Below are 25,957 nucleotides of genomic sequence, written 5' to 3'. Positions count from 1 at the left end.
TTTGGTTTGGGGTACCTAGGAGATCTGGATTTAGCTCTTAGCAATTTCTCTCCTGGGTTTATTACCCAGAATTCTCACATGTTCTAGCTGTAAAATAGGGTTGCTTCCCTTCTGCTGGTGTTCTTCCCTTCTGCTTCTTGTCACATAGAGAGGGAGCTGAGGACAACAGGATCTCAACTTGATACTCTAACTGACATCAAAGCACAATCCATAAATATGGAATAACACAGTGTAAATAAAAGATTTGTGTGCAAAGCATTTCCAAACATAGTCTAAGTAAGGGCAGAATAATTACATAATAGGGATGGAAAGGGTTTTCATAACATCAGGGCCCAATTTTCTCTAAGAAAATTTTCTCTTGGGAGAGCTTATTCCAGTCAGACAGAAGAAGCAGGGAAGACATGTTTAAAAAGAGGTTTACATCAACAGATTATTTGTGTAAACTTTAATCTCCTTACAGTAGAAACATACACAGTCAAAGCCAAAAGTAGTGTAACAATTTTACAGCAAAGCTTACCAGTAAAAATGCAAAACAAGTTTGTATCAAATTCTTAAAAAAATGTGCACTTTCTCAAACTTAACTTTGTTCAGCACATCGTTTTGATTTATATATAAGGCATTAATTCTATAAGAATCATTTACTATATTCCAAAAATTGCATGACCTAGGTGTAACACTCTATAGCCTGACACCATTTTTGTTTCTTTCAATATTTACAGATTTCATCTACCTGCATCGACATGGAGCACAGAAGCACTAAGAACAAGCTTTGCCAATAATAGGTTCACATTGAAAAAGCTACATAAAAAGGAAAGAAAGAAAAAAAGCTCAATTTTGCATTGCAATAACTTGTGTCTGCTTCAGCCATGATTGCAGTTTAAGAATAATTCCCTCTTTTATATACTTCCTCACTTCCAGTAGTATTTGGATCTGTCCATATGCAGAACTAAATCTGCATCTGCAGGAAGTAGGACCCATTTCTACAAGCTACCCAAAATCAGTTTTTCTCCTCCTCCCCAGAACACAGTTCTTAAGTTTCTTTGAAATTCAAATCTTCTATAAATGGCATCTTTGAAGTCATTCTAGCTACTATGTACAGAAATGGCTCAGGCAATTAAGTTAGTCCACCTTGTCATTAGTCAACAGGAAGAATAATTACTGTAGCTGTAAAGGAGGTATCTAGTGTTCCAGAATAAGTGAGTTTAATTATGGTGAGAGCTCCCTCAATTCTATTTACATGACAACTTCAGGCTCAATGTTAAATAGCAAGTCATCATTTCCTCGTCGAACTTCAAGTAGTAGAGGTGATTCATTCATCACAGCCTCCTGCAGGTCACTGGAAGTCAGCAAAGGACGCCCATTGACTTTCACAATAATGTCTCCATCTTGGATCCCTCCTCTGCAAAGACAAGAAAAAGGCAGTAAGGATGCACTCGATGCAGAGGAAAAGTACAAAGGCTATTCACCACCTCTTTTGCAAATGCAATGAATTTGGAATTGTTTTAGTCTTCACTGAAGGAAACTTCCAGCCTCCCGACTGTGAAATAACAACAGGTGGCACTTGCTAAAAGCAAAATAAGGCTCAGGTTATTTCACTGAGGATTTTTTCTTAAACAACAAAAAAAATTTTCTCATGTCTTCTACAAAACTACAGTAAATGAAAAAGAGAAAAGGCTTTTATCTATTACAGATTCACTCAGCCCATTTGCAAAACCATGCTTTTATGCCACCAATATGTATTTCAAGAATTGAAAACTAAAACCTCAAAATTTCAAGACAGGTACACCAGCTAAACTATTGGGAAATTATTTCTCTCTTGCTGTTCAAAAGTAATCCTGAATAGCTGCTTTTATTACTTTTGCTTTTGATCTTTCTAAAATCATTTTTAGAAATATTTTATTTATTTTGCAACTGTTCTGTAGAACAGCCTCTTCCTTTAAGATTTAGCACCGTCTCAGATAACAGCTCTGACAGTGCCCTATGTGAATGCTATTCTGTTTCCTGCTTAAGGTTAAGCCAAGTTTCTGTTTATTAATATTCAAAATACTTCACAAAACTCCTCAAATTAGTTCATTGCATTTGGGATGTTCTTTTTATTTGCACACTGTTAGCGTTTCATAATGTCATCAAATGTTGTAGTGAGGTGGGTGGCAGTCTCTTTTACCAAGTAACAAGTGACAGGAGAAGAAGAAATTGACTTAAGTTATCCAATGGGAAGTCTAGACTGGATAATAGGAAAAATTCCTTCACAGAGAGGGTTTTCAAACACTGCAAGAGCTTGCCCAGCAAAGTGGTGGTGTCACCATCCCTGGAGGTATTTAAAAGATGGGTAAAAGTGGCACTTAGGGACAGAGGTTACTGGTGGCCTTGGTAGTTCTGGGTTCATGGTTTGAATTTATGATCTTAAGGGTCATTTCCAACCTAAACAATTCCATGATTTAAATAGTTCTGAAATGCTTCATTTTTGTAGAGGTGAGCAGAATCTTAGCACAAATATTTTAAACCTAAAAGGCACAATTTTTACTTGTTTAAATATATATCAAGCCTGGTATGAGGAAATACTTGAATATAAAAAGAAATATTACCTTCTAGTATCCCTTTGGAGGTTTATTTGTGGTGAAGAAAATAATGCGCTCCACCTACCTATGAGAAGGTGAGTTTGGAACAACTTCATGTACATAAATTCCACTTCTGACATCAGGAAAATCAGCATTACTGTGCTTCAGTTCCTCCACCAAGCTAAAAGAAGAACAAAGTTATACAAAATTTGATTACACTACAAAAGCATATAAACATTCTTATTCATTTAACTTTTTGTGACAAAAAGTAAAAATCTTAACAATCATTTGCCTGTTGTTTTGTGATGAAAATGTAGGGGATTTGAACTTGGATTAAAACAAATTACATAGATTTTAAGAGAGGCAAAACTCCTTACCTGTGCAAAGCATGCTAAACTTACTGGCCTTGCACATCTCCTGCAAGAATCTGACTTTGGCTCTTTGTAGCAGAAGCACAGAGGGCCTTGCTCATGAGCACAAGAACAGGAGCACTCTCAGGGACAAAAAGTTTTTCTGCCCAAAGAATTAATGCTGGTGACACGGCAGAAATTTGCTAACTTTTTCTGTTTCTTTTATTTTGCAAGTCATTCTTAATTTGTCTTTCTCTAGAACAATAGAGTTTTTGATAACTGCAGAGAGAAGATAGATCAGAGCTGGAAACTTCAGTCTCCTCAAGTTGTCTTTAGCAACTTTTGTGCATCACTTTCTAAAGAAAGAAGACAGGAACCTGCTGCAAAATACAGCCTCTACAAGCATCCTCTCATGTCAGAGATGATGACATCATTTCAGATTTGTGTACAATGTGGGTTAAAACCCATTTCTAGAAAGGAAGATTTTAAACCAAGGATGGATTACTGGGCTGTCAGCCATGAAAAATTTGGGTCCCACAGAAGGAAAACAAGCCAAAATGGCTACACAGCTTCTCTTTATTTGATTTAGTACTGAGGAAGCTAACAATTGAATAATTTAAGCAAACACAACAAGGCAAGTGGTCTTTTTCTGAAAACAGGTCTGCAGACACCTTACATGGCTTCCTTAGATGTTCCAAAAGCAGTAAACTCTCACATCATGTTCACAATTATGCAGAGAAACATTCTGAGTTTCTCTCCACCAGTGATGTTAATGCCATTACACTGATTCATTCCAGCTGAGGATCTGACCCTTCAGGGAAGACTGCAGGAGAGTAACTCAAGGAAAAAAAAGATGGCTTTACTACAACCCCAGCTGGAAATTGTCTTGTTTAATTTTGCAGTCTACTGCCACATTGGAAATATGCCTACTGTGGGGAAAGAACATCAGCATAAGATCCCTCATTTATTATCCAAGAATATACCTGGGTAACAGCAAGACACAAAGCAATGCAAGAGGGAAAATGCAGTAAAGAGCTAGAGGAGGGTGTCCATTTCTGGCTTTGTTAATATGGAGGCACAAAGCTTTAGTTTGGTACTTTAGCAGCTCTTTCTAGCTAATGGTTAGGCACCAAACCTCACACCATATGGCCTCCACTGGCACTGATAAAACAAACAGCTGATCGGTCATTGGCACTCAAGAGTCCCCTGAAAGCACCATTTTGTTTAAATGCCACCTAAAATCTTGTGTAACTCCAGGTGTCCTTGTCAAGAACCAAAATCTGTGTTCGGGCTCCTCCTATTTTCCCTCAGCCATTAGCAGGACATCTACTACTATCAGTATTTAGAGAATTTCCAGGTCTCAGAACACAGACTTCCTAGAAGCCAATGCCCATTTCTGGATCTCTGGAGATTTGTAGAGAAAAATGAATGAAGTTCTGAACCACTGCTGACCACATCTTGATTGCATGAACATATCATGTGTACCTTTCTAAGATACTTACGCAGGTGTTATTGTCAGCATTCTGATGCCAATGAAACGTTTCTTCCCATCTGAAAGGAACACAGAGGATATTTAAAAAATTTAAGCAAACACTGACAAAAACAATTGCTCTGATGACTCAGAAGAGCTGAAAATTAAAACAGAATGTATCAGATTTTAACAAAACTAAACCAAGTCATGCACATCTGTACTAAAGTGGTTTTTTTTAATTAGCTTTGGCGTACAGAATGACAATCCCTCTCCCTGCAACTAGGGGTAAGAGAGAAGGCTCATTTACACTCTCTAAGAGTCTTTCCTCCAGGAAATTCAGGAAATTACTGTGATTTAGTATCACATGAATTTGGTAAAAGGGAAGTTTCATTACCAACTACTATTTAATCTGAAACTGGTCAAGACAATTTAATCATATGATGTTGTTCTTAAAATGCAGAAATGGAATCCAAGCAAATCTAAATTTCCACTTTTCAGAAAAAGAGCAAAAGATTCACACTGATTATAATGCAAATGGCTTCTTATTTCTACCACAAAAAATAAAAAGTAAGTTTAAGGAAAACCCAAAACATGTAGACCTTTGCCAAAATGATCACAAAAATACTCAGAGGGCTGGAGCACCTCTGCTATGAAGATGGGCTGAGGGAGTTGGGGTTGTTCAGCCTAGAGAAGAGAAGGCTCCAGGGACACCTTAATGAGGTCTTTCAGTATTTAAAGAGGGCTTATAACACAGGACAAAAGGTAATGGTTTCAAACTAAAAGAGGGCAGATTAGCAGTAGGTATCGGAAAGAATTTCTTACAATGAGTGTAGTAACACATTGGAACATGCTGCCTAGAGAAGTGGTAGATGCCCCAGCTGTCAACACTCAAGGAGGTCAGGTTGGATGCAATGAAAGGTGTCCCTGAGCAGTGCAGAGGGGTTGGACTAGATGACCTTTAAAGGTCCCTTCCAATAGAAACTATTCTATAATTCTATGATTTGCCAGGACTCTCTGGAATTTTAAATGGTGAGAAATCACTCCTTTAGGAAGAACACCAGATTTCTGAAGTTGGCTTTTAGTAAGTCATGTTATTGCACAGCTGGCTTATGAAAAAAATACAGTTTGATGACTTCCTACAGTGAGTGCTGCAGTACTCAGTTACATCCGGCATGAAACAATATTTCCCCTTGCTTGTTCCAGCACAACGACTTCACAAGATCTCTGAGTTTCTCCAGGTTCTCATATGAGGAAAAAGGAGATGTACACAGTCTTCTCTAGCTCTTATTCTTTCCAAGAAAAAAAAACTCCCAAGCAAAGGACTTAGTTCTGAATATTACACATGTCAAATATTCCCATTGGGATCACTGAAAATGTTGACTACTAAACATTGGATTTACTACACTCTGAAAAATCTGGCATCCATAACTGTCATCTATCCCTACTTTGCCCTGAAATGTTTGGCTCTCCTCTATTTTAAAGTAAAACTTGCAAGATCAAAATCAGCTATAGTAAGAGTGTCAAGAAGTTCAGTTTCTCACATTTGAAGTCTGAAGAGCTTTGGGCATGACCATGAACAAGCTCATGGCACTCCTCCAGTCCCCATGGCAGAAATGTAATTTTTCACTTTTTAAAAATATTCAGACATGATAATTCTCCCACCTGAAAATAATCCCCTTGTCCATGCAATGTGGACAGTTAAACAATGAAATTCCTTTCATAAGATCAGTGACAGCATCTGTGGTGACAGTTTTCTCTTTGAATTAAACAATTTGATGCTGTTCATTGCCTGTGAGGCAGAAATTTGCAGAAACACAAAGATAATCTGGAGCCTGAGTTAGAAATGTTTACATGATGAAAAATGAAAATGAAGAGACAAAAGAAATTGACTTGGAAGAAACAGAACAGCAAGAATGGAAAACCACAGGAGAAATGACACTAGTGATAAAGGGAATTATTTCTCCAGTGGCTGGAGATTACATGTAAACATAAAGCATTAGGGAAAAAAATAAATCTTGCAACTATAGACTTATTCCTAACCAAAATTCTAATTCTACCTTCAACTTTGGGCAGGTCAAACTATTATTTCACTCCTATTCACACACACTGAAATTCAAAAAAGGCCTTCTGCCCTCTCTCTGCAGTAAGTTTGCCATACTGCAAATAGCAATTCATACTATAAGAGTAGCAGGCTATTGTATAAAGTAAAACTAAAAGCTATGAGCCACGGGTTACTTTAGCAGCAGAGTATACACTCCTCTCTTTCCCCTCTCCAGACATTTTGTGCCTCAGAATACAAGTAAAAAAAAATTCAGTCCTTTTGTTTCACAGAAGTCCATTCCACTGAATTTATCAAACACCTTCAACAAAAACCAAAGTTTTCAACAACCATGATTAGTGGGAATATAATTGTCCATATTTGAAGTATCAGCAGAGACTGAACAGGCACAGACAACCACGAGTACTATTTTATCATTCCCAAAGTATAGGCACAGTGATGCTGGGGCTAAGTTACATTGGCAGTGACAGTATGTGGCACCGTGAACTAACACTGCCATATTACATCTACTCTGTGAATGGCAAGTCTCAAAACCTGTCATTCTGGCAATTTATGCCATCGTGAGGGAAAAGAAAAAATAATTAGGAGATCTGGAATAAAGTGATGTCATAAATCTAAGGAGCACATCGCAAGGGTGCAGTCCCAGCAGTAGTGAAAACAAGGTTCATATGTTAAAAGAATCAGGTTTAGCAAATGTGAAACCATTGTGGCCTGAAGCTGGAGCGCAGCACAGAAGAGAAAGACTCAAATCTCATTTTTGTAAACACCAGGCCAGATTAAACACTCATTCTAGAGGTACAAAGTCAAGCAAACCAGGCTCAACCACAAGTTTAAACTTAAATCTGCTTAGTGTTAATAGAAAGTCAAAAGCAGCTGACCCCAAGTATCTAGAAGCAGTTCACTATTCCCAGAAATTTCTGTTCCACAGTAAGGAAAGCACTTGCCTTACTGTTAAACTTTATTTATTGATGCTTGCAACAATAGAGATACAAACCAGACAGATAAACACCAATTGAAGGCAGAAATGTTTATGACTTATAAACTGTAGCAAAAAAAACCTGATAAATCCAAATTAAGGGGTCACGTACTCAAATTTCTATGGGCTTGAGTAACTGTGGTACAAAATTACACCCAATGCAGCAGATTCCATTGGGGCCAGGATATCACCAGAACTTCCAAGTGAAGAAATTGATCCTGCACTTCTTATTCAAGTACCAGGCAAAACTACTCTTCTGCTAATTCCTTTTGCACCTAGCTCATCTTGTAGATTACATGAACAGCCCTGAAAACATTTATGAAAGATTCTACTGCCAAACAGAAAACATGAAAACAGCTCAAACCTATAATGCTGGACTGTGTGCAGTGTCCCTTTCATATAAACTGCATAGCTGAATTTAATCATTGGTGTGAATCTATGCTCGGCAAGGCTCCTCAGCTACCTTCCTGATTTGTGGTAATTATTATGAGTAATAATCATTCAAATACAAAGGTAAGAATATTGATTCAACACAACTAATACAAGGCCCTGGGGATGTAAAATGAGGCTTCATGTAAATGATATGTTGGCTGTGGTCAATGCAGAACTTCCCCATTTCCCCTTGCCCATCTGAAACAAGGTCTATTCACTTCTCTGCGGACACTGTTAGAGACCATCCTGACCTTTCAGGATGGATTTTCCCTTTAATATTTTTTTCAAATTGCCGACTTACTGACTTCCACTTTAAAGCATCTAAAAGACTTTCTAGTTTTACTGTTCTGCTCAAGTCTAAACTAGGAATAGATAGAGCAAAGACTGAAATGGAGAAATTCCTAAAAAAAAAAACCTAAAAAAACATAAAAATCAGTCAATGCTTAAGCATGTAGTTAACTTCCAGACATAAACAAAGAATACACAGCTGGTTAAAACTGAGCTACAGATGGAGACACTTAACTTCATGTAGCAATTTAAGACTTCCTAACTATAAAAGGACATTAACCTTTTTACTGGTAACCCCAAAATTAGCAAAGGCTTTCAGACCTTTCAACAGACAAACATCTCTATGAAGGCTGTGGCAAATCTTTGGTCAAAAATATATTAGGTGCTATTATACATTAACAATGCATTAGGTAATATAGAATGTACAGATAACATAATTAGTGCAAATTCTTCATTCAAATGACATCCTCTACTTTTTCTCTGCTCTCCACACCTGTTCTTCAATAGAACAGATATTAGAAGTTTTATATATAATAGATGAGATTTAAAAAAATATATGCCTTCTATATAAACAGCTATCTGGTCAACTGAGATTCAAAAGACTTAAGCTTATTACACAATTAAGTATCTACTATGCCAGAGTAAATTTGGCAAGAGTGATATCCTAAGGGAGTGTTATCTTCAGGCAATACAATATAAAGACCAAAATGGTAATACCCATAAACGTCTTTCTATGACCTAATTGTACCATTAGGGAGGATCCCAATGAAAGTACTGAAACATAACTGGAAGAAAAGAAAGTATGATAAAAACAGCCCTAAAATTCTGCTTACATAAATTCATTATGCTAAAAAATAGCAACTATACAACAAACCTGCGAACTATTACTAAAGGCCTAAAGAATGCAAACTAAGTCCCAAATATGTGGTGAAAATATCTCCTAGAAACTTTCTCTATGCATTAAGGGCTTTAAATTATTGTTCTGCCATAGCAAAATGATAAGATGTACTTCAGAGAAGCAAAAGCAAAAAAAAATTGAAAAATAAATAAAATTTCCTGTGCCCCTGGATATTTGAAGCAGTGACAGTCACAGTGACACTAAGAGAAAGTGTGAATCCTTTTGGTTAGGGAATTGTGTGACATGATTAAAAATAAAAATCTATATGTTACAATCATGGTATAAACTTGAATCTTTCTCAGTTTTTTCCTAGGGTTCTTCCATGGGCAAAGGTCTCTGGGCCCTTAGCTGGGCTCATCATGCTGTGGAGGTAAAGGTGCCTGAAGGAGCAAGGTGACTGATTTCAGTGGTGACATCTCTAAGTTTCACTGACTTTCCAGCCCCAGTTCCCAGGAGATGGTGGGCTCTGCACAAGGCCTGAGTTCATGCCTCTAGTCCAGGCCTGCAGGCTGAGTCATTGCTTCTCCCTGGATTGGGATGAGCAGTTTGGTTCTAAAGAGTAACATCACTAATGAGACACCTGTTTGTTTCAGAAACCAACAATAAGTTAGTAACCAGGGCGAATACATAAGTTTTTTTGACATGTTGACTGAAACAAAATTATGTCAGCTACTTTGAAATGCACTTCTCAGCATATAATTAGCAACATTTTTTCAACTACTCCTCCCCCTTCCCTCAAATCAACAGTGAAAAAAATACAATTTGTGGAATTCAGCAAAACACAGAAGAGGGGACCCATCAGGTTTGTGATGCTCTCATACAAGCAGATGCATTACTTTAAAACTGCTGACTGTGGAAGTTTTTGAAATAACAGTATCTGAGAGGACACTGGTGTAGGGAAACAACCCTGGCATCAGAACTGGATGAACTCAGAAGACAAGTTTAAGAACAAAAAGATTCAAGAGAAGCAGCAGCAGCAGCCAACACTCATGGTAAAAGATTAGTAGTAGGGTGTGGACAGATAAATTGGCAAATGAAAGAATAAGGAAGATTTGGCCTGGATGCAGCATTACGAGATCAGATTTGGCTGTGCAGCCTATAGTATGACATCTAGAATAGGGTGACAGATAAGGTGCAGGCACGTAAAAAAAGGCTAAAGTACTGCAGTTGTCATTGCCAATATACTTAGATTTATATGCTCTCTGGTGCACAGGCCTTTCTTTCTGCCTCTCTCCCATCTTCCCACATATTTCTTCATGAATTAGTAACAGGTCTTCTTCCACCAGGGCCTGAGAGTCTGTCACGATATCTGATTATATACCACTGACATGCATGACCATGATAACATATAGGTCAGGTTCTGTGGACTACATCCCACCTGTGTACAGGTGCTTAAAAAGGTTTTTACCTCATTTTCTACAGTATACCTTAATATTTTTGCTTGGACAATACATGGAAAGAGGAGAATAAAACTCCTTAAACAAATTGTCAAGTTCTCCTTAAGCAATCTGTTCTCAAGATCATTTGAGACAGTGATGATTCATCTGTGTCCTCACTATTCTCAGAGGCCCTATTTCCCATATTTATATACACACTGTCTGCTCTTTGGGGGTGTGAGTAATAAAAAGTCTCTCCCATTTCTGTGAGATTGTTTTCTATTTCCCAGTCTGTGATGCTCTATAATGGAGAAAGATGCTGCTCCATTCACTAGTAGGATTCCACATCCATGCATTTTGGCACTTCACCTGGATCAGGATAACAATTGGAAGATGTCCCTGTTTCTTGTAGATCTTACCTTTACTTTGTTTGTCATGTGACTCTGTGAGAAACTGAGTGATACGGTCTGAAGGAATAGCAAAAGAAATTCCAGCTGTGACCTTCAAGGTGTTAATCCCAATCACTTCACCATCCTGTTGAGAGACAACACCCAATTAAATTTGTTCCTAAGTACAGGATTCAGCTCCCTGCCTAGCATTTCATGTTAAAAAATAGTGTAAGAAATTTTAGAGTGTTGTAATCACTCAAGAAATAAACAGTACTTATAAGGGAGGATCTGGGCTTTGATTCATGATCCATTTCACATTTAACTGTGATGGCCAGAGAGATTGCAGTACAGTGTGTTCATCCAAGGTCCATCCCACCACCCAGCAAGACATTCTCTCTGCCAAGTGGGCAGTGGAGTCACTAGTACCACTACAGCCACAAGTCACTGCCCTGCAAAACCCATGCTGATTTAAAGCAATCTACTTTGAAAGAGTTGTGTGGGTGAGCCAGGTCCCATCTCTGTTGCACATCCCAGGTTCCACAGCGTGAACCAGGATTACTGCTCCCTCCAGATCTGATATTCCTCTTTGCTATGTAACATTTTCTGTGCTCAATGGGGAAATGTTTTCCTATGGTGTGTGAACTGAGATCTAATTTGCATATTCTGCATTAGCTACAGGCTATCTGCCTACCATTAGCTAAATGAATGGAAGCTGGAATGACCTATGAATCTTTCCAAAGGAACATTCTTCCACTTTAAACTAGTTCTTGAAACAAAACCAACCAACCAACAAAACCAAGTCATATGGACTTACCAGATTAACTAGAGGTCCTCCAGAGTTGCCATACTGTAAAAATGACATAAGGGAACAATAAATTAATACTCCACTGTTGGAAATGCAATTCTCATTATAAACAGTACTGTTTTTGTAAGTAAATGGAACAGAGGAGGTAATTTCTTAGGCAGCACTGACAGACCCAATATCAATCACAGAAGATTACAAGTAGATCTTATCCTACCCCTCCACCCCTCTCATGATTATAGTTGGGGTTTTTTTTCAGAAACAGGAATTAAGTTAGGAGCCACTCCAAATAGACAGACCCTGAGTTTAAGACATTGAATAGCTAAAACTAGTATTTTGATTCTTCTAAAGCCTGTCAGAACAAGGTTTTGAAATAATAAATTATTATTTAAAGTTATACTTCAGTGAGGTGCTTGTACAATTTTTGTTTCACTCATCACTTTGGTCTGTAACACTGTCAGTCTCTCATTCTCCCCTGGAGCAAAATAGAGTGGTTTATATATTTAATCACAGAATATTGCTATGAGGTAGCTACTACATAAGGATTGATTTAGTAACCACAGACACACATGCCTCTCGAGGGAAGGCATAGAGCAGCTCTGAACAGCCCAAAATTACCTAATACCTAATGCCTTTAAAGGAAACATGCAACAGGACCACAGGAAATGAGAGTTGGGGAAGTTGCTTGTCCATCTTCAAGCTGGCTCAACAATTTGTTTTTGAGTGAGGCCAGGGTTTTCAAGTAGGTTTGCAAAACAGCCAAGAGCAGCAACTTACCACTCAAAAGAAACAAAAGCTAAGTGATGTATGACAGAGAAGTGAGACACAAACTGTTTACACTTAGATAGCACTGGGCAAAGTTTATAGATTCTTAGAAGAATAAAATAGACATTAAGATTTATAAAACAGCTTCAAAGTTCAAATTAAACAAAGAGATAAGTTCCTTATATTGTATCTCTCCAGTGACCTGAGGCTGCACACGTGATTTTTATGTCTGACTGGCACAAAGAAACCAAAATAATGATTGTTCAGCCTTGCTCAGCACATAGTCTTTCATTCACTTGTCTCCTGCTTGAAGGATGTGACTTTCAGCACATGCAATACAGCTCCATTTAGAACCTTATGGCCCTGTTTTCTCCTGCCCTATGTTACTGCTGTCCCAGCATTTCTCGAAAGGCAGCTGCATGCACATTCCTGCAGGAAAGTCTTGGCTGAGCCACAGGAATGCTCTGAACAGACCAATTCTCAAACTCCTCCCATTCTCAGGAGAAAACGAGTGCATTAGCTAAGCACAAAGCATCCTTATGCCAGGGACCATCTTCATATTTTGCAGTCCCAGATGCCAAAGCAATTCAAACTTAGTGTCGTTTTCCTCACCTCATCTGCTACCACTCTTCCTTTGGTCCAGCATTATCTGACACACTCTGCTATCCTTGTCTAAACCTGCTCATTAGCTTTGGAGGGCAGCAAATGTCTAAGTACATACACAAGGAAGGAGACTGAGCTTGAAAAATGTGTATAGGCAAGAAGTCAAGAATCCCATGTTCCAATTCTGTCTCCACCACCAATTCAGTGTGTGCTCCCAAGTAACCCATCTTGCCTAAGTTTTCCTTAGTCTCCTTGCACAGCTGAAAAGTAATTCCAATTAAATGTCTGGAGCCGTTCAGCTTCTAGATCATACAAAAGCTTTTTGAAAAAGTTCACTTTTATGTAATATCTTAACACAAACAATAATTACCCTCTTTTTTTCCTCCCCACAAAATTTCTTTCAACATGTCTGTGACAATAACCATTTGTGAAGCACTCTGTGTGTGTAAAACACTATTATTTCTTGTTTTGTCAAATTTGACATTAAAGTCCAACAAACAAATCCTGAAAATATTTTCCTTTCAATGTGTAACAGATTTAAGGTATAAAATTTCAGGCCATTTTCCACCTCAGCTATGTGTACAGCACTCTTTTTAGAAGCAGTACAAGCTAAACACACACCCAAGCACTTCAATTAAGCTCTTTGGATCACTCCAAGATGCTCTGAAGGAACATTATTTTAATGTATTTCTATATAACATGCAATGCTAGGACCCTTAGCTCCAAACCGTACCCCAAACTTTATGTTATTTTCCACTTTGATTCTTGTTTTAATTATGTGGTGTGCAAAGGGAAAACAAGAACAACAAAACCCCCCAGACCTCTCCCTGTGTTCTTACCTGGGTAGCTGTCATTAAACTGAAATACATGCTCTCAATGTGCTTCTAATGGATAGAGATGAAAGAAATTTTGGCTCTATTCTACAGCTTCCTTGACCAGAATAACTCAGCAAGCAGAGAGAAATGTTTTGATTTACTGCTGATTGATACAACCACGTTGCTGCATGAGATTTACAGAATTCAAAGCATCTGACCTATGCAGCATCCTCACAGACAACCTCAGTGGGAGAACTTTTATTTATCATGCCCTTCACAACACTGCCTGAACACACCTTACAGACACTGCATAGAGTTTTGAAAAAGAAGAGTTTCACTGACGTTAAACAAAGCTGCTAGATTCATCTCTCAGAGCAGGCACTTCCATGCTGCATAATGGGGACAGACTGTGCAGTGGAACTCATCCCACACCTCATGCTTACGTTAATAATGGCATCTGTCTGGATGTAATCCATGTCCGAGTCCCGCAGGCCCAGCTCTTTGCCATCTCGCTGAGCAGTGCTGACAATACCTGTGGTCACAGTGTTCTGTAAGGCAAATGGACTTCCAATTGCCACCACAAATTCTCCTGGCCTCAGATCAGCAGACTGTCCCAGCAACAATACTGGTAGTTTTTTCTTAAGTAAACAGAGAGAAAGAAATAAGCATTAGTTCATACTTGAAAGTAACCTGATTGCAAAGATCAAAAACTAGTAAAAAGTTAGGAACAAACATTTTCCATTACATTAATGAAAGAACCACTCACTCACTATCCTATACCCAAAACTTATGCTAGGAGGGTTGCTGTTTTAAACCATCTTCAAAGACAAACAGCTATCTGTAGTTCCTTGCAATTTCACTGGGAAAAGAGCATCAAAATTTCCGTTTTCCAGCAGATTGTTGCCTCCCCTAGAAACAGCATAAAAGCCAACCATTGACCAGTTCTTGACTGCCACTCTCTCTGCATTATTCCCAACTTGCAGCCCATGCATACTGGCACAAAGCTTCGAAAGATTAGCCTGGGTATTTACATAAAGATAGCACAATTTTGCCACTATTAAATGAGTGGCATTTTTCTTCTTCTTCGTTTTTTACAGTTTCTTGCACAGAAGACAAAATAATTTAATTCCAAGATATGAAAATTTTCCAGGCTTGTATTTCAGTACATTGTTTTGCACAGATCTTTCTAAGGAATCCTTAAACATATATTCTAGTCAATCACTTTGTACTAAGTGAAACTGAAACTGCCCAAATGAAGGCATTCTCCTGCTTATGTCACTCACCTTAGGGTGAATCTTTATTGTTGCAATGTCAGATTTCTTGTCAATGTCTTTGATGGTTGCTTCATAGGTATCTCCATTCTGGAGCTGTACCTTCAGTTGTTGTCTCCCTGATATTGCATTTGTGCTTGACACCACGTGGGCATTAGTCACAATTAAACCAGAATCAGACATAATAAACCCAGATCCACTGGAAAGGGGGACATTTCGACCGAAGAGAGGGTGCCTGTACAAAAAGCAAGCATTTTCGTGTCATAAAGGAAACCAATTTAAGAGAAGATTATATCAGACATCACTTACCACCTTCCACCCTGAGAATCAAATTTTTTTAAAAATTACAAAGAAAGAATCCCTTTTTAGTCAGTCAGGGAGATAGGAACTGAGGTTTACAGACAATCAGCAGGATCCTTTTCCTTTGTTTTCTAATTCTGTCTTTATAAACTTCCTTGCACAGAGGGTAGGTGACAAAAAAGAAAGGAGAAGGAGCACATCTGATCCCACAGGTTATTGATTACATACTGAAAGAGGGAAATAATAAACTGATCATCTAATGGGAAAAGGGGAAGAAGGAACCTTGCAACTGGACAGAGGCATAAAGGAAGAGACGAGGTCTAAGGGGATCATGAAGCCCAAGTGCAGACTGGGTGGAAAAAGCATGTCTGGAAACCAAAACGACTAGGAATGTGAAAGAAAAAATCACAAACACTAAAAAAGGATAAAACCTGGTGGGAAACAACATGTGCTGCAAAACAGACAGGTAAAAGATTCTATAAACTGTTCAAGGCATTATGAATTTTCTCTGTGAACAACTGCTGTAATGACCTCAGATTGTTAGGGGAACATAAAATGTCTGCGTAGCAGAAGATGAGAAAAGGCCCACAAAGTCTTTCTTCCAAGATATGGTCCTGGTTAGAATATTATTTGAAAGTTCTGGGCTATTTAGCAGTAAACAGCTAATCAGCACCTATTTAGAAGTAAACAGCTAATTGAAGCCATCCCAGGAAAAAGTAGTATCAAAATTAGCACCCAGCAAGCTGCTGGGCAAACATTTACTTGTAGGGAAAGAACAAACAATCTTAACTACACATGCAAAGATCTTAAACATCTTCAGCTATAACATCCTCTCAAAGGACCAATCACCATGTGCATAAAAGTGTGTCTCCTGATATACTTGATTGTCTTGATTTTGTATATTAAAAAAGCCTACAAAAATTCTCCAATCAATTCTTATATCTGTGGAAATTGAGAGGACTCCATGAAGAAAGGTATTCACATAATAGAGTATATGCAATATTTGCAGTAATTTGTTCTAACAGCAGGTTGCTCTGAGGACGCATATTTAAACCTCCCAGGTTGTTTTGAGCACTCAGTTTTGCTCTTGCCACCTCAGGTCCAGTTTCAGCATGCTGAATATTGGTGATGCACTGGTCAAGAAATGTAGTACACGTATTTTTCAGCTTAGCATCGGAATATATATATATATATATATATATGTATGCATGTATTTAAATTGAGATGACAAATACAGTCCAACAAGCAAAGCATTTTAGTGAAGGCTGAAGAGACCTCCAAAGATGAGATAGACTTATTTTAGGGTAGACAGTATATATTGTATAGTTCTGTAAACCCATTAGAATACATCTACTGAACAGGAACAAAACATACAGATGTGTGCTTCTCTGGAGAAATGGGTCTGCTGTAATGTTTTAGAATATTTTGTGAACCTCACAAATTCAAAAGGGAAGTTTCTACGCTGTAGACCTTTGTTAAGCAACACAACTAAAAGAATTGAAATTGTTACCTGAGGAAAAGTTCAATGTGCACAACTGCAGGTGCAATCTTTTCCACCACATCAGCTATGAAGTTGAATTTGTATCTTGGGCTGCTGGACTGTAGGTGACCTATACTAGCAGAAAGAATTGGATATGTTAATAAGACAATACATTTTTTTAATCAAGTAGCAAAGATGAACCTGCCTTGACTTGGTCTGTTTTTCCTACTAGAACAGTTTCCAAACAGTACTGGAAAAGGAATCAAAGTCATTAAGATTGTTCAAAACTTACCTAGCATTCTGTGTGATCCTGAGAAAATTAAACATCAGCACCACTTAGCTCTAAGTTCTTTTCTTTGGAAGTCTACAAGCATGTCTTGAGCATTTTTCTGAGGACAACTAATTGTTATTATCTAAGACACAAAGGGTCATAAGATAGGTCAGGCTGGAAAGGACCTTAGGAGGTCTCTAGTTCTACCTCCTGCTCACAACTGCATCAGCTTTAAGGAAAGGGACTTGCAAAACTCCAAGGATGGACACTCCAGAAATTGCCTGAGAAACTTGTCCCACTGCTTCACTGTCCCCCATGATGTATAGGTTTTTCTTACATCAAGTCTGAACTTATTGAGCTCATGTTCCAACTCATGCCCCTTGTCTCTCATCCTCCCATTATGCACCTCTGTATGGATGTGGCACACAGGGAGTTCAGTACTCTCAGTTTCTCCTCACAGGAGATATGTCCAGTTCCTCCCAGTCATCCTCATGACCTTCTGAACTCACTCCAGTTTGTCAATGCCTTTCTTGTACTGAGAGATCCAAAACTGGATTCAGTATTCCAGATGCAGTCTGACAAGTGCTGAATTCCACAGCTGCAGAATTTGGGAGTCACAATTCAAACTAAAGTTCTAGTTTTTTTTTTAAATAGACATATTAGAAACCTGCTTTAAATTACAACCTTTGCACCTAAATTTTTTTGCAAATTCACATTTAAGCTGTCACATGCAGCTGGGCCTAGCAATAGATTACTAAAATGTCTGACAAAAGCCAGTATGGTACTACATTAAACAGCACTATATACAGCATTCATTAAGAGTGAATAAAATAGTGTGAAATTAAGATCTTAAAGAGGGGGAGGGAAAGCCCACAGCATCCTGGTTTCTAATGCCACAGCATCCTGGATTCTAGCATGACAACATCCCAAAGGAATAGCACTGTTTGTGCTAAATGTCATATTCTCTGCAGTCCCTGATACACAGAGCCGTACCAACACACTTGTGAAGCATATGATAGGGGATGTATCACCACACTCAAATAACAACCTTTTGTGTTCACAGCATGAAGCTTCAAAATTAACTATGGGATCTACCAAAGGGAGCAAATGAGTTGAAGAAACCAGACCAAGAAGATTAGGAGTTTCTTCACAGAAGTCTGTAAGTTCTTTATCCTGTTACTGGACCCAGGATTTACTTCTGAATGAAAAGAAACACTGCTGAAACTTAGCAAGTTAGATTTATGTGATACCTAATAAACAAAAGGAACAGCTTGGCGGGACTAGGTTCAGTCCATTATTTCTATGTACATTCTCACACACTCTGAAGAATCCCTCCAGCCAATTGAATGTACTTGTTTTAGTGCTTAGTTTAAAAGAGACAAGGCAAACAGGAATCACAGAGGACTGTCAAATGTAAGCATAATATACTGTTATTTATTTTGCTTACTAGGCCACTGAAGAGTTATCTTACCTTCAGTTCCCAAGCAGCTTGCCTGATTATGCAGTATATCCTTTGAAGTCTACTGACATGACTTTGAACACTTGCCTACACAGCAAGTGTTCACTGACAGGATATAACATTGCCATCATGTTTACCTTAATAGACATGACCATGCATCAGTGAAAGGCAGCTGATGAACCAGCACAGAACTGGGGAAGAACTGGGGATGAATGCAGCCTTTCAGCTGGCGTAAATCAGCATAGCTCTGTGTGAGCCAGGGCAACTAAATCCATTTGCATTTTCTGAGCACTCAACTGTTCTGCCCAGGCCAAATGGACACAGCACTGTACATGGCCACAAGCACAGGAAGATGCCTGCCAAAAACCTCAGGTCTGGACCACTCCTGACTAGCCACCAGGCAAACATCATGGGTGGCAGTGGCTGTCCAGGTAGGATTTCGGGAGGCAGAGAGAAAGTATCTGAAAGAGATAGTGAATTCAACATGAAAAAAGGTGAAGAAAATAAAATGCAGCAATACAGAGAGGAGACTAAAACTGAAACAATGTTTATCTTCTTCTCATACAACAGTGAAAACATTTCTCTGCCTGAGCAGAAGCCCAGAACCTCCCTGCTGGGGTTAGCAGACAAGAATGCTCAAACTTGAAGGAAAATCCAATCTGCACCAATATTAAAGGGAAATCTGAAACAAAGGAGGATCGAGAATAACAGGCACTCAGGTTTTGTATGAAAGGCATGCCTGAAGATCTGGGCTGATCAGAGACAAGCTGTTTTTCCTCTTGTCTGTTGGAGACCAAACACTAGTGAAAACTGACTTACAAAGCTGAAATGCCTTCATAGAATCTGATCTTTCTTGAATCATTTTCTGCAAGCTGGCAGTGATGAGAACCTTTAAACACATATGATGTGCCAGGAACTCAAACTACAGACGTGGAAGATGTAAGCACACACTCGCATTTACTCCCACACATACAGCACTATTTAAGGGAACTGAAGTGTTGGTTATTATTAACAGCATTTTAGTGCAAAATTATTAAACTGATGGTTCCCATCAGAAGTCCTCAATATACTTCAAAAGGGAGGAAATGAAGCCTGGGAAACTGAAGAAGGAAGCAACATCCAACACTGAGTATACTGTATAATGTCATCCTGAATACAAGTGTTACAACTGTAGAGGTAGAACCTATCCTTTAATCTGCATTAGTTGGTAGACACTAGCTGCTGCTACTGCCCTTACTAGAAAAGAAAGTTAAAGATGTATCTCCCCCCTCCATATTTCTGATGCCTTGTGGAGCCCCACACAACCCTCAGAACTCTGCTGCCCTGAGCATATTAACAGCTCTGAGCTCACAGCACCTTTGTAGATTTTGACCCATTGACCCTCTGAGATTTGCCACATAGTTTTTCAAAGGTCTCTCAATAACGTGCATTATTTTCCATGTTATTACTGAGCGTTCAAAATCATCTCACACTAACAAAATCTAATTTATTTTGGCAAAAAAAAAAACCATAATTTGATCCAATTAGCCATGTGTTGCATAAGCAAGATTTCAAATGTGCTGCAAACAGGTTGTATTTGAAACAAAACCAAATTTATGCTGTATGAGTCTATGCATTTCTTAGTAAAAAAAACTAGATTTCCCCAATCTGCTCCAGAGCCACAAATCCACCAGATTTTCAGCAGCCTTGAACTTTGAGCCTATCATTTCAACTAACTGATTAGATCTTCAGGTCTCCAGCTCCCCTCGCAGAACACTCAAAATCCAGACTTCAATGTAAGTGCATAAACTGGAGCTAAAGATTTTCAGCCTATTTTCTAAAATGTGATCTTATGTTTCAAATTTTATGGGTGCCGACTACACTGAATTTAAATGGCTAAAGCTAAGTGCCTTTCAGAGTAGCCTTATTATCAGTTTAAGATTTTTTCCTGGATAGTGGTGTTATCTACAGGCTGTGGGTTCATTTAATAGTGGTTTATTTACTTGCAGAGACAATAGACCCACATCAATCTCATTAACACTGCTGTAAACCAGGAACAATGCCAACAAATCTGTAGAGTTAACTTAGTATGAAGAGAACTGGAAAAAAATTCAGCAGAAATAACCGTTACAATCCCACTGAAGACAATAAAACCAGACCAATTTACATTTGCAAAAGACTGAACATTTCTGAATATGTGCCAACTTAGTCCCTGTAGAATTAAATCAAATCACACTCACTGCTTTCTTAAAGACAATACATTGTATTAAAATCCACAATTTTATATTCATTAAGAATTTGTGAGCCTGGGAAACTCATTCTTTTAAGGTTGTTTCCCCATCCCCCTTTTAAAACCAGCTTCAGAAAAGATCTGTGCATTCAGCAAAATTATTATGTCTAAGGGAGGACTGCAACCTGGCAGATCTGATCACCAGGGATAAACACTGTCCCTACTGTGCTTTCATGGAAAGAAATGAAAGACAAATAAAAGATTATAATGTCTCTGCTTAAAAAACAGAAACATCTGCTGGAAACATAGGTTCATGGGCAGCTTTTCTGATGAATTCAGCATTAAGATCAAGTTGCATAGCTGTGCACTGACCATAAAGCCTTGGTGAGTTTAATGCCACATTATGGTTCAGGCAACTTGTTTATACAATGGATGTCTACCGTGCACAGATGAAAAAAATTTGGTGAACCAACACCAAAGTGGCTTTCTTGTGCAATGCAGCAATCACAAGGGCCAGACAGAGACAGGCTGGCACAAGCCTTTTAGCACAGACACCACACTGACTTTATATGCTTGGTATCTCTCCCTTCCAAGTGACCCTCATGAGTAGATACAACAAGAATATCCTTTTCCTGTTACCTATCTTTTACAAAGCTCTACTCTGAATTGTATACCAAATACTGTACACTATCCATCCTCACCTGCAGTAACTAAAAGTAACTCAGTCAGAAGGAAAACAAGCAGTACAGGAATGTGACCAAAGTTTGTGTTTCCAGCTAATACCTTGTGCATTTCCCTAAATACAGCTGCAGGCAGCTTTAAGGCTTTGATGGTAATAATACCAGCAGGAGACTTCTATCCCTTACTGGGCCAACTTCTCAGAAATGCAAGTAATCATGCACTCAGTTGTTCCTCTGTATCTTCAAGGTTATGTACAGGCACACTCCAAATACCTGTGTGCAATGACTTATGAATTAATTGACTGTTTCAAGCACTCTTAGGAAAATGAACTTTTAGGCTCTTATCTTGCAAAGATCTGACTGACTTGGATGAGTCTTAACATCACGACCCCTTTCTTAGAGTGAATTCAAGTTTACAGTGCAGAGGACAGTAAATGGTGAATGACAAGTCCAGCCTCAAAGGTTTTCTAATTAAGCTTTTCATTTTCCTTGTTCCATTGACAAAAGAGCACCTGTATTTAAAAAAAAAAAAATTGCTTCCATATCTTAGGTAAGAAAATACAAATCTTTTGACATTTAAACTCTCTCCACAGAAACTATTTGCAAAAAAACCTTGCAGGGAATTTAACTGTACTAAGTTGTACTGAGAGATCAAAACCAATCCTTTGTTCAAGAAACAGGTAGATTGACTGTAGATGGCAGGTGACCAAGTAAATCCTTTTGAGTGAGATGTCTGACATGTTAGTAGATTGATATGTGGCATTGTTAAAACTTACACTTGTTGCCCTGAGTAAAAGGGCTCTGTAAGACTAGATCTTTGATTAGAGAAAGTAAGTATTCCATAAGTATTTCTTCCATTATTTACATGCTAGCTTGTAATAGCTTGTTGTTATCACAGTAAGTGACAGAAGGTAAGAAAAAAAACTAGCTGCTTCACAATATATTCCCATATATAAAGATATCTAGTGTTGAAAAAAGTTTTTAAAAACCCCAGTATTTGTAGCAGGGAGTTTAACTTTGCTCAGGATTTCTGCAGACTGCTCCTATTAGTATCTCTGAGAAACCCCTGGGCACTGGCATATTGCAGAGCATCAGTTATGGAGCTCCCATGCAGTACACACCCCGTTTAGTCCACTGCATGTAGAACTTGCAATCTGGCATGATGCTTTTCAACCCAATCCATGACTAAAACAAGGAACAAAACATTTTAAATTCTGTTACTTTTTTGATTATCACTCAGTAACCCTGGCCACTTCATTCCTCCCTTCCTTCCTGCATCCTTTACTACCCATGTTTCATGCATCCCTATCCACCAGACTGCTGTCACCAGGAAACCATGGCTAAGTTTCTCAGCCTGTCTGGGCTTTTCACAGCCAGAATCCAACTCAGCATCAACATAAGCAACTGAAAAAGGAGTGGAGGAGACAATTCAGGAGCCACTCTGGGTCTGTGCATGTTCTAAATAGGGCCCTAATCATACTATGTGAAGCTTCTGTTATCTGAGATTGTTTTAATATATGGATAGTAAAGTCAAACTGCATTTACTTCATAACTACCTTATCCCTTCAAACTCTGAGTCATCTGAGGCCAGGCAAGAACAGGAGAAAGAAATTTGACAGCAATTTTAAACTGTCAACTTTCTTCCAAGCCTCTCATTACAGCCATTGCATATTATTGTTAAAAAAAAAAAAAAAAACAAAAAAACCAAAAAAAACCACCAACCAAACAAAAAAATACCATAGTTGAGTTCTATTCCTGGCTCAACCACCAACTCAGCCTGACCTTGGGCAAGACACTCGGTTTCTTTGAGCTTCAGTTTGTGCAGCTGTAGAACTGAATAAAAAAAAATTAAATCTTAACAGAGAACCAGATGCTTCATCTAAGCTGAGGTTTTCTGAGACAAAAAAAAAAAAAAAAAAAAAAAAGCCAAAATAAAGTGAACACTAAAATACTTGCTTTAAAAAAAGAAAGCTCTTCTGCCTCACAGCTCCAAATTCCTAAGCCTATTAGCATTAGATTCAGGAAGATTCCTTAAGGAAAATGTCATATATACAAATGACAAGCACTCACCAAGCTCTCAGATGCAGGCTAGCTCACTCATTTTGGTTAAACATTTTGATTATTTCATATGGATCAGTTTCAACCAAGTTTTAGGAGCACTAAAGTTAACAGATGCTGATGTGAAAAGGTACAGGCAAAAAACAATTTATAACTACAAAACACTGGAGAGATGGAACACTGCAGCCTCAGGCTGGCATCTGAAACAATTCTTGGCTCTGAAAGGAACTCCAGGAACATCATTTGAACATCCTCCCACTCTGAACTGGTTTATCCTTTCCAAAGATCAGGATATATATGAAAGATCCCCTATTAATAGAAAGGCTGCAACAGTACCCCTTTTCCTTCTGAACCCTCCCAATCATTTTGGCCAGTTTGCTATGAATAAACAGGATGGTTAGTGGTTCACCTGACATAATAGAAACGCTAATTCATGTTTGAAAACTCCATTAAGCATAGCACTTCTCTCTTTTCAGGAACTCTAGGGAAAATGTAGCAGAAGCAAACCCTTAAGATAATATATCAGTAAGTATGTGGAAAGATATTGCCAGCATTAACACTTCCATAAAGAGACACATTTAATACTAAAAGGAAATTACTAGCTTAAGAGATTACTAAACTTTCCAAAGTTAAATCACCAAGCCTGAAGTTGTGTGTCATAGTATATCACAGAATCTGAGCAAAGGCCTCAACACTTTACTACAACCACAAGAACATTTGATAGCTTGAGTATCAATATTTTACACTATAAAGGAGGTTCTCAGACTTCTTTTTTTTTTTTTTTTTTTTTTTTTTTTTTTTTTTTTTTTTTTTTCCTGCTTAGGGCTCTACAAGACTACAAAACCCTTTGGTGAAGAAAGCAAACCAGGCAAAAGACTATGTTTTAGGTGGCTTACCTATTACTCAGTAATATATTTTTCTGCCCTGATGGGCTTTTAAGGCGTTTTCTGATTCGATTGTCGGGTCAATCTGATTAACACCGCAAAATCCCCCAGGGACGGTCCCGGAGTTCAGGTGTTCCCGGGCTGTGCTGCTGTGCGACCCTCACGGGGGATGCCACCCAGCACCGCGGCCGTCACCGCCGCTGCGCTGAGCGAACGCGGCACTGGCGGGACGGGAGCAGGCTTGTGCCGCTGCCCTGCCTCCAGAAAAGGCCAGGGCTGAGGACGTGGCCGCTGCCCGGCAGCCGAGCGACCTCCACCCACCTCGCTCCCACCTGGCGAGGGCGTCCGTCTCTTGCCCCAGGAGCACTGCGGCAGCAACCTGCACCTCAGCGAGGTCGTGCTGCCAGGGGAACCCTTCCCAAACCCACACTGAGCCTCGAGGAGTTTTGCTGTTCGGAAAGTACCTGAGCATCCATTCCTTATACCACAGGTGTCATTAGCAGATGGGTGAGGCTTTTAGAGTCCGTAGAGCCACCCAGTCTTCCCAGGCCACTGAAAATCGTGGCTTTCTTTACCCGGGAAGGCAGGTCTCCCACCCCCGCCCCGCGGCAGGTCCCACCATGCTCCTACCCGATTCACAGGCTCCCTTCTGGACCTGGGCGACGGCGGGCAGCCCGTGCTGCAGCGCCTTGCGGCTCACCGCCTTCAGCTGGCAGATGTTGTCGTAGGTCCGGCCGTCGCTGCCGCACACCTGGGCGCTGAGCTTGCACTGGCAGACACCCTTGGCGAAGCGCTTGCCCATGGGGTAGCGGCAGTCGAGGCTGTCCCCGCAGGGAGGGTCCTCCTTGCGGCCGCAGGAGTCCCCCTCGCCCGCGGCGCAGATGAGGCAGCAGCCGCACCGGTCGGGGACGTACCCGCTGGGGCAGCTGGGGCTGGGGCACGTGGAGACATCGCAGCGGGCCGGGCACTTGGCGCGGCCGAGCGGGAGCTCCGCGGCGTGCGGGCCGGCGCTGAGGGACAGCAGGAGCAGCGGGCTCAGCAGCGACACCCGCATCCTCGGCGGGGACGGCGGCGGCGGAGCGCGGGGTGCGAGCCCGCCCGGCCCCGGGGCAGGAGGCGGGAAGGTGCGATCGCGGCGAGGGAAGGGGAAGGCGGGCTTTATGCACACTCGGGCAGGACAGCGTCTTCTGCCCCGGGCAGCGCTTTTGCGGGCGGAGCGGGACGGCGCAGCGGGCGGAGGGCAGCAGGCCGCAGCACAGGGCCGCGGAGTCACGGCCGGCTCGGTCCCCGCAGGACGCGGCTGCCAGGACTCAGCTGGCCGGGCTGAGGAGCCGAGCCATGGCACGGAGCGCCGAGGGCAGGCGGAGCGCGACGCGGTGGGAAGGTGGCGGCAGGGTTATATGTGGGACGGGCCCGCCGCCTCCAGCAGCGCCAGCAGCCCCGGGCGGGCAGGCTCCACCCCGTGCGGGACGGACGGACCGACAGACAGACCGAGTGGGGAGGGTCCGCTCCCTTCATGGGCGTGCGGGGCAGAGCCGCCCGTCTGCTGGTAAATCACCGCCC

At 40.2% G+C, this 25,957-nt stretch overlaps 1 protein-coding gene across 1 annotated transcript; it reads right to left on the bottom strand.

Moving 5' to 3' along the window:
* Positions 1–430: 430 nt before the first annotated feature.
* On the bottom strand, positions 431–25,957 carry HTRA3 (HtrA serine peptidase 3). Its single transcript, XM_053976121.1, has 9 exons — positions 25,025–25,957; positions 16,864–16,963; positions 15,066–15,288; positions 14,226–14,420; positions 11,612–11,644; positions 10,828–10,942; positions 4,411–4,459; positions 2,644–2,739; positions 431–1,399 (listed from the first exon to the last, which is right to left on the bottom strand). Exons 1-9 carry the CDS (start codon positions 25,446–25,448, stop codon positions 1,234–1,236), a joined length of 1,401 nt encoding a protein of 466 aa, XP_053832096.1. The 5' UTR covers positions 25,449–25,957; the 3' UTR covers positions 431–1,233.

This window comes from Vidua macroura, chromosome 4 (genome assembly GCF_024509145.1).
Source record: "Vidua macroura isolate BioBank_ID:100142 chromosome 4, ASM2450914v1, whole genome shotgun sequence".
Taxonomy (NCBI): domain Eukaryota; kingdom Metazoa; phylum Chordata; class Aves; order Passeriformes; family Viduidae; genus Vidua; species Vidua macroura.
Note: the sequence above shows the minus strand (reverse complement) of the source record. Positions and strands in the feature narration are given on the sequence as shown.

Coding starts and splice junctions, on each gene's coding strand:
- HTRA3 (XM_053976121.1), bottom strand. CDS start 25,448: ATGCGGGTGTCGCTGCTGAGCCCGCTGCTCCTGCTGTCCCTCAGCGCC. Junction 11,645..14,225: donor AGACAGATGCCATTATTAAC/GTAAGCATGAGG, acceptor TCATTTTTACAG/TATGGCAACTCTGGAGGACC. Junction 4,460..10,827: donor ACATGACAAACAAAGTAAAG/GTAAGATCTACA, acceptor TGTTCCTTTCAG/ATGGGAAGAAACGTTTCATT.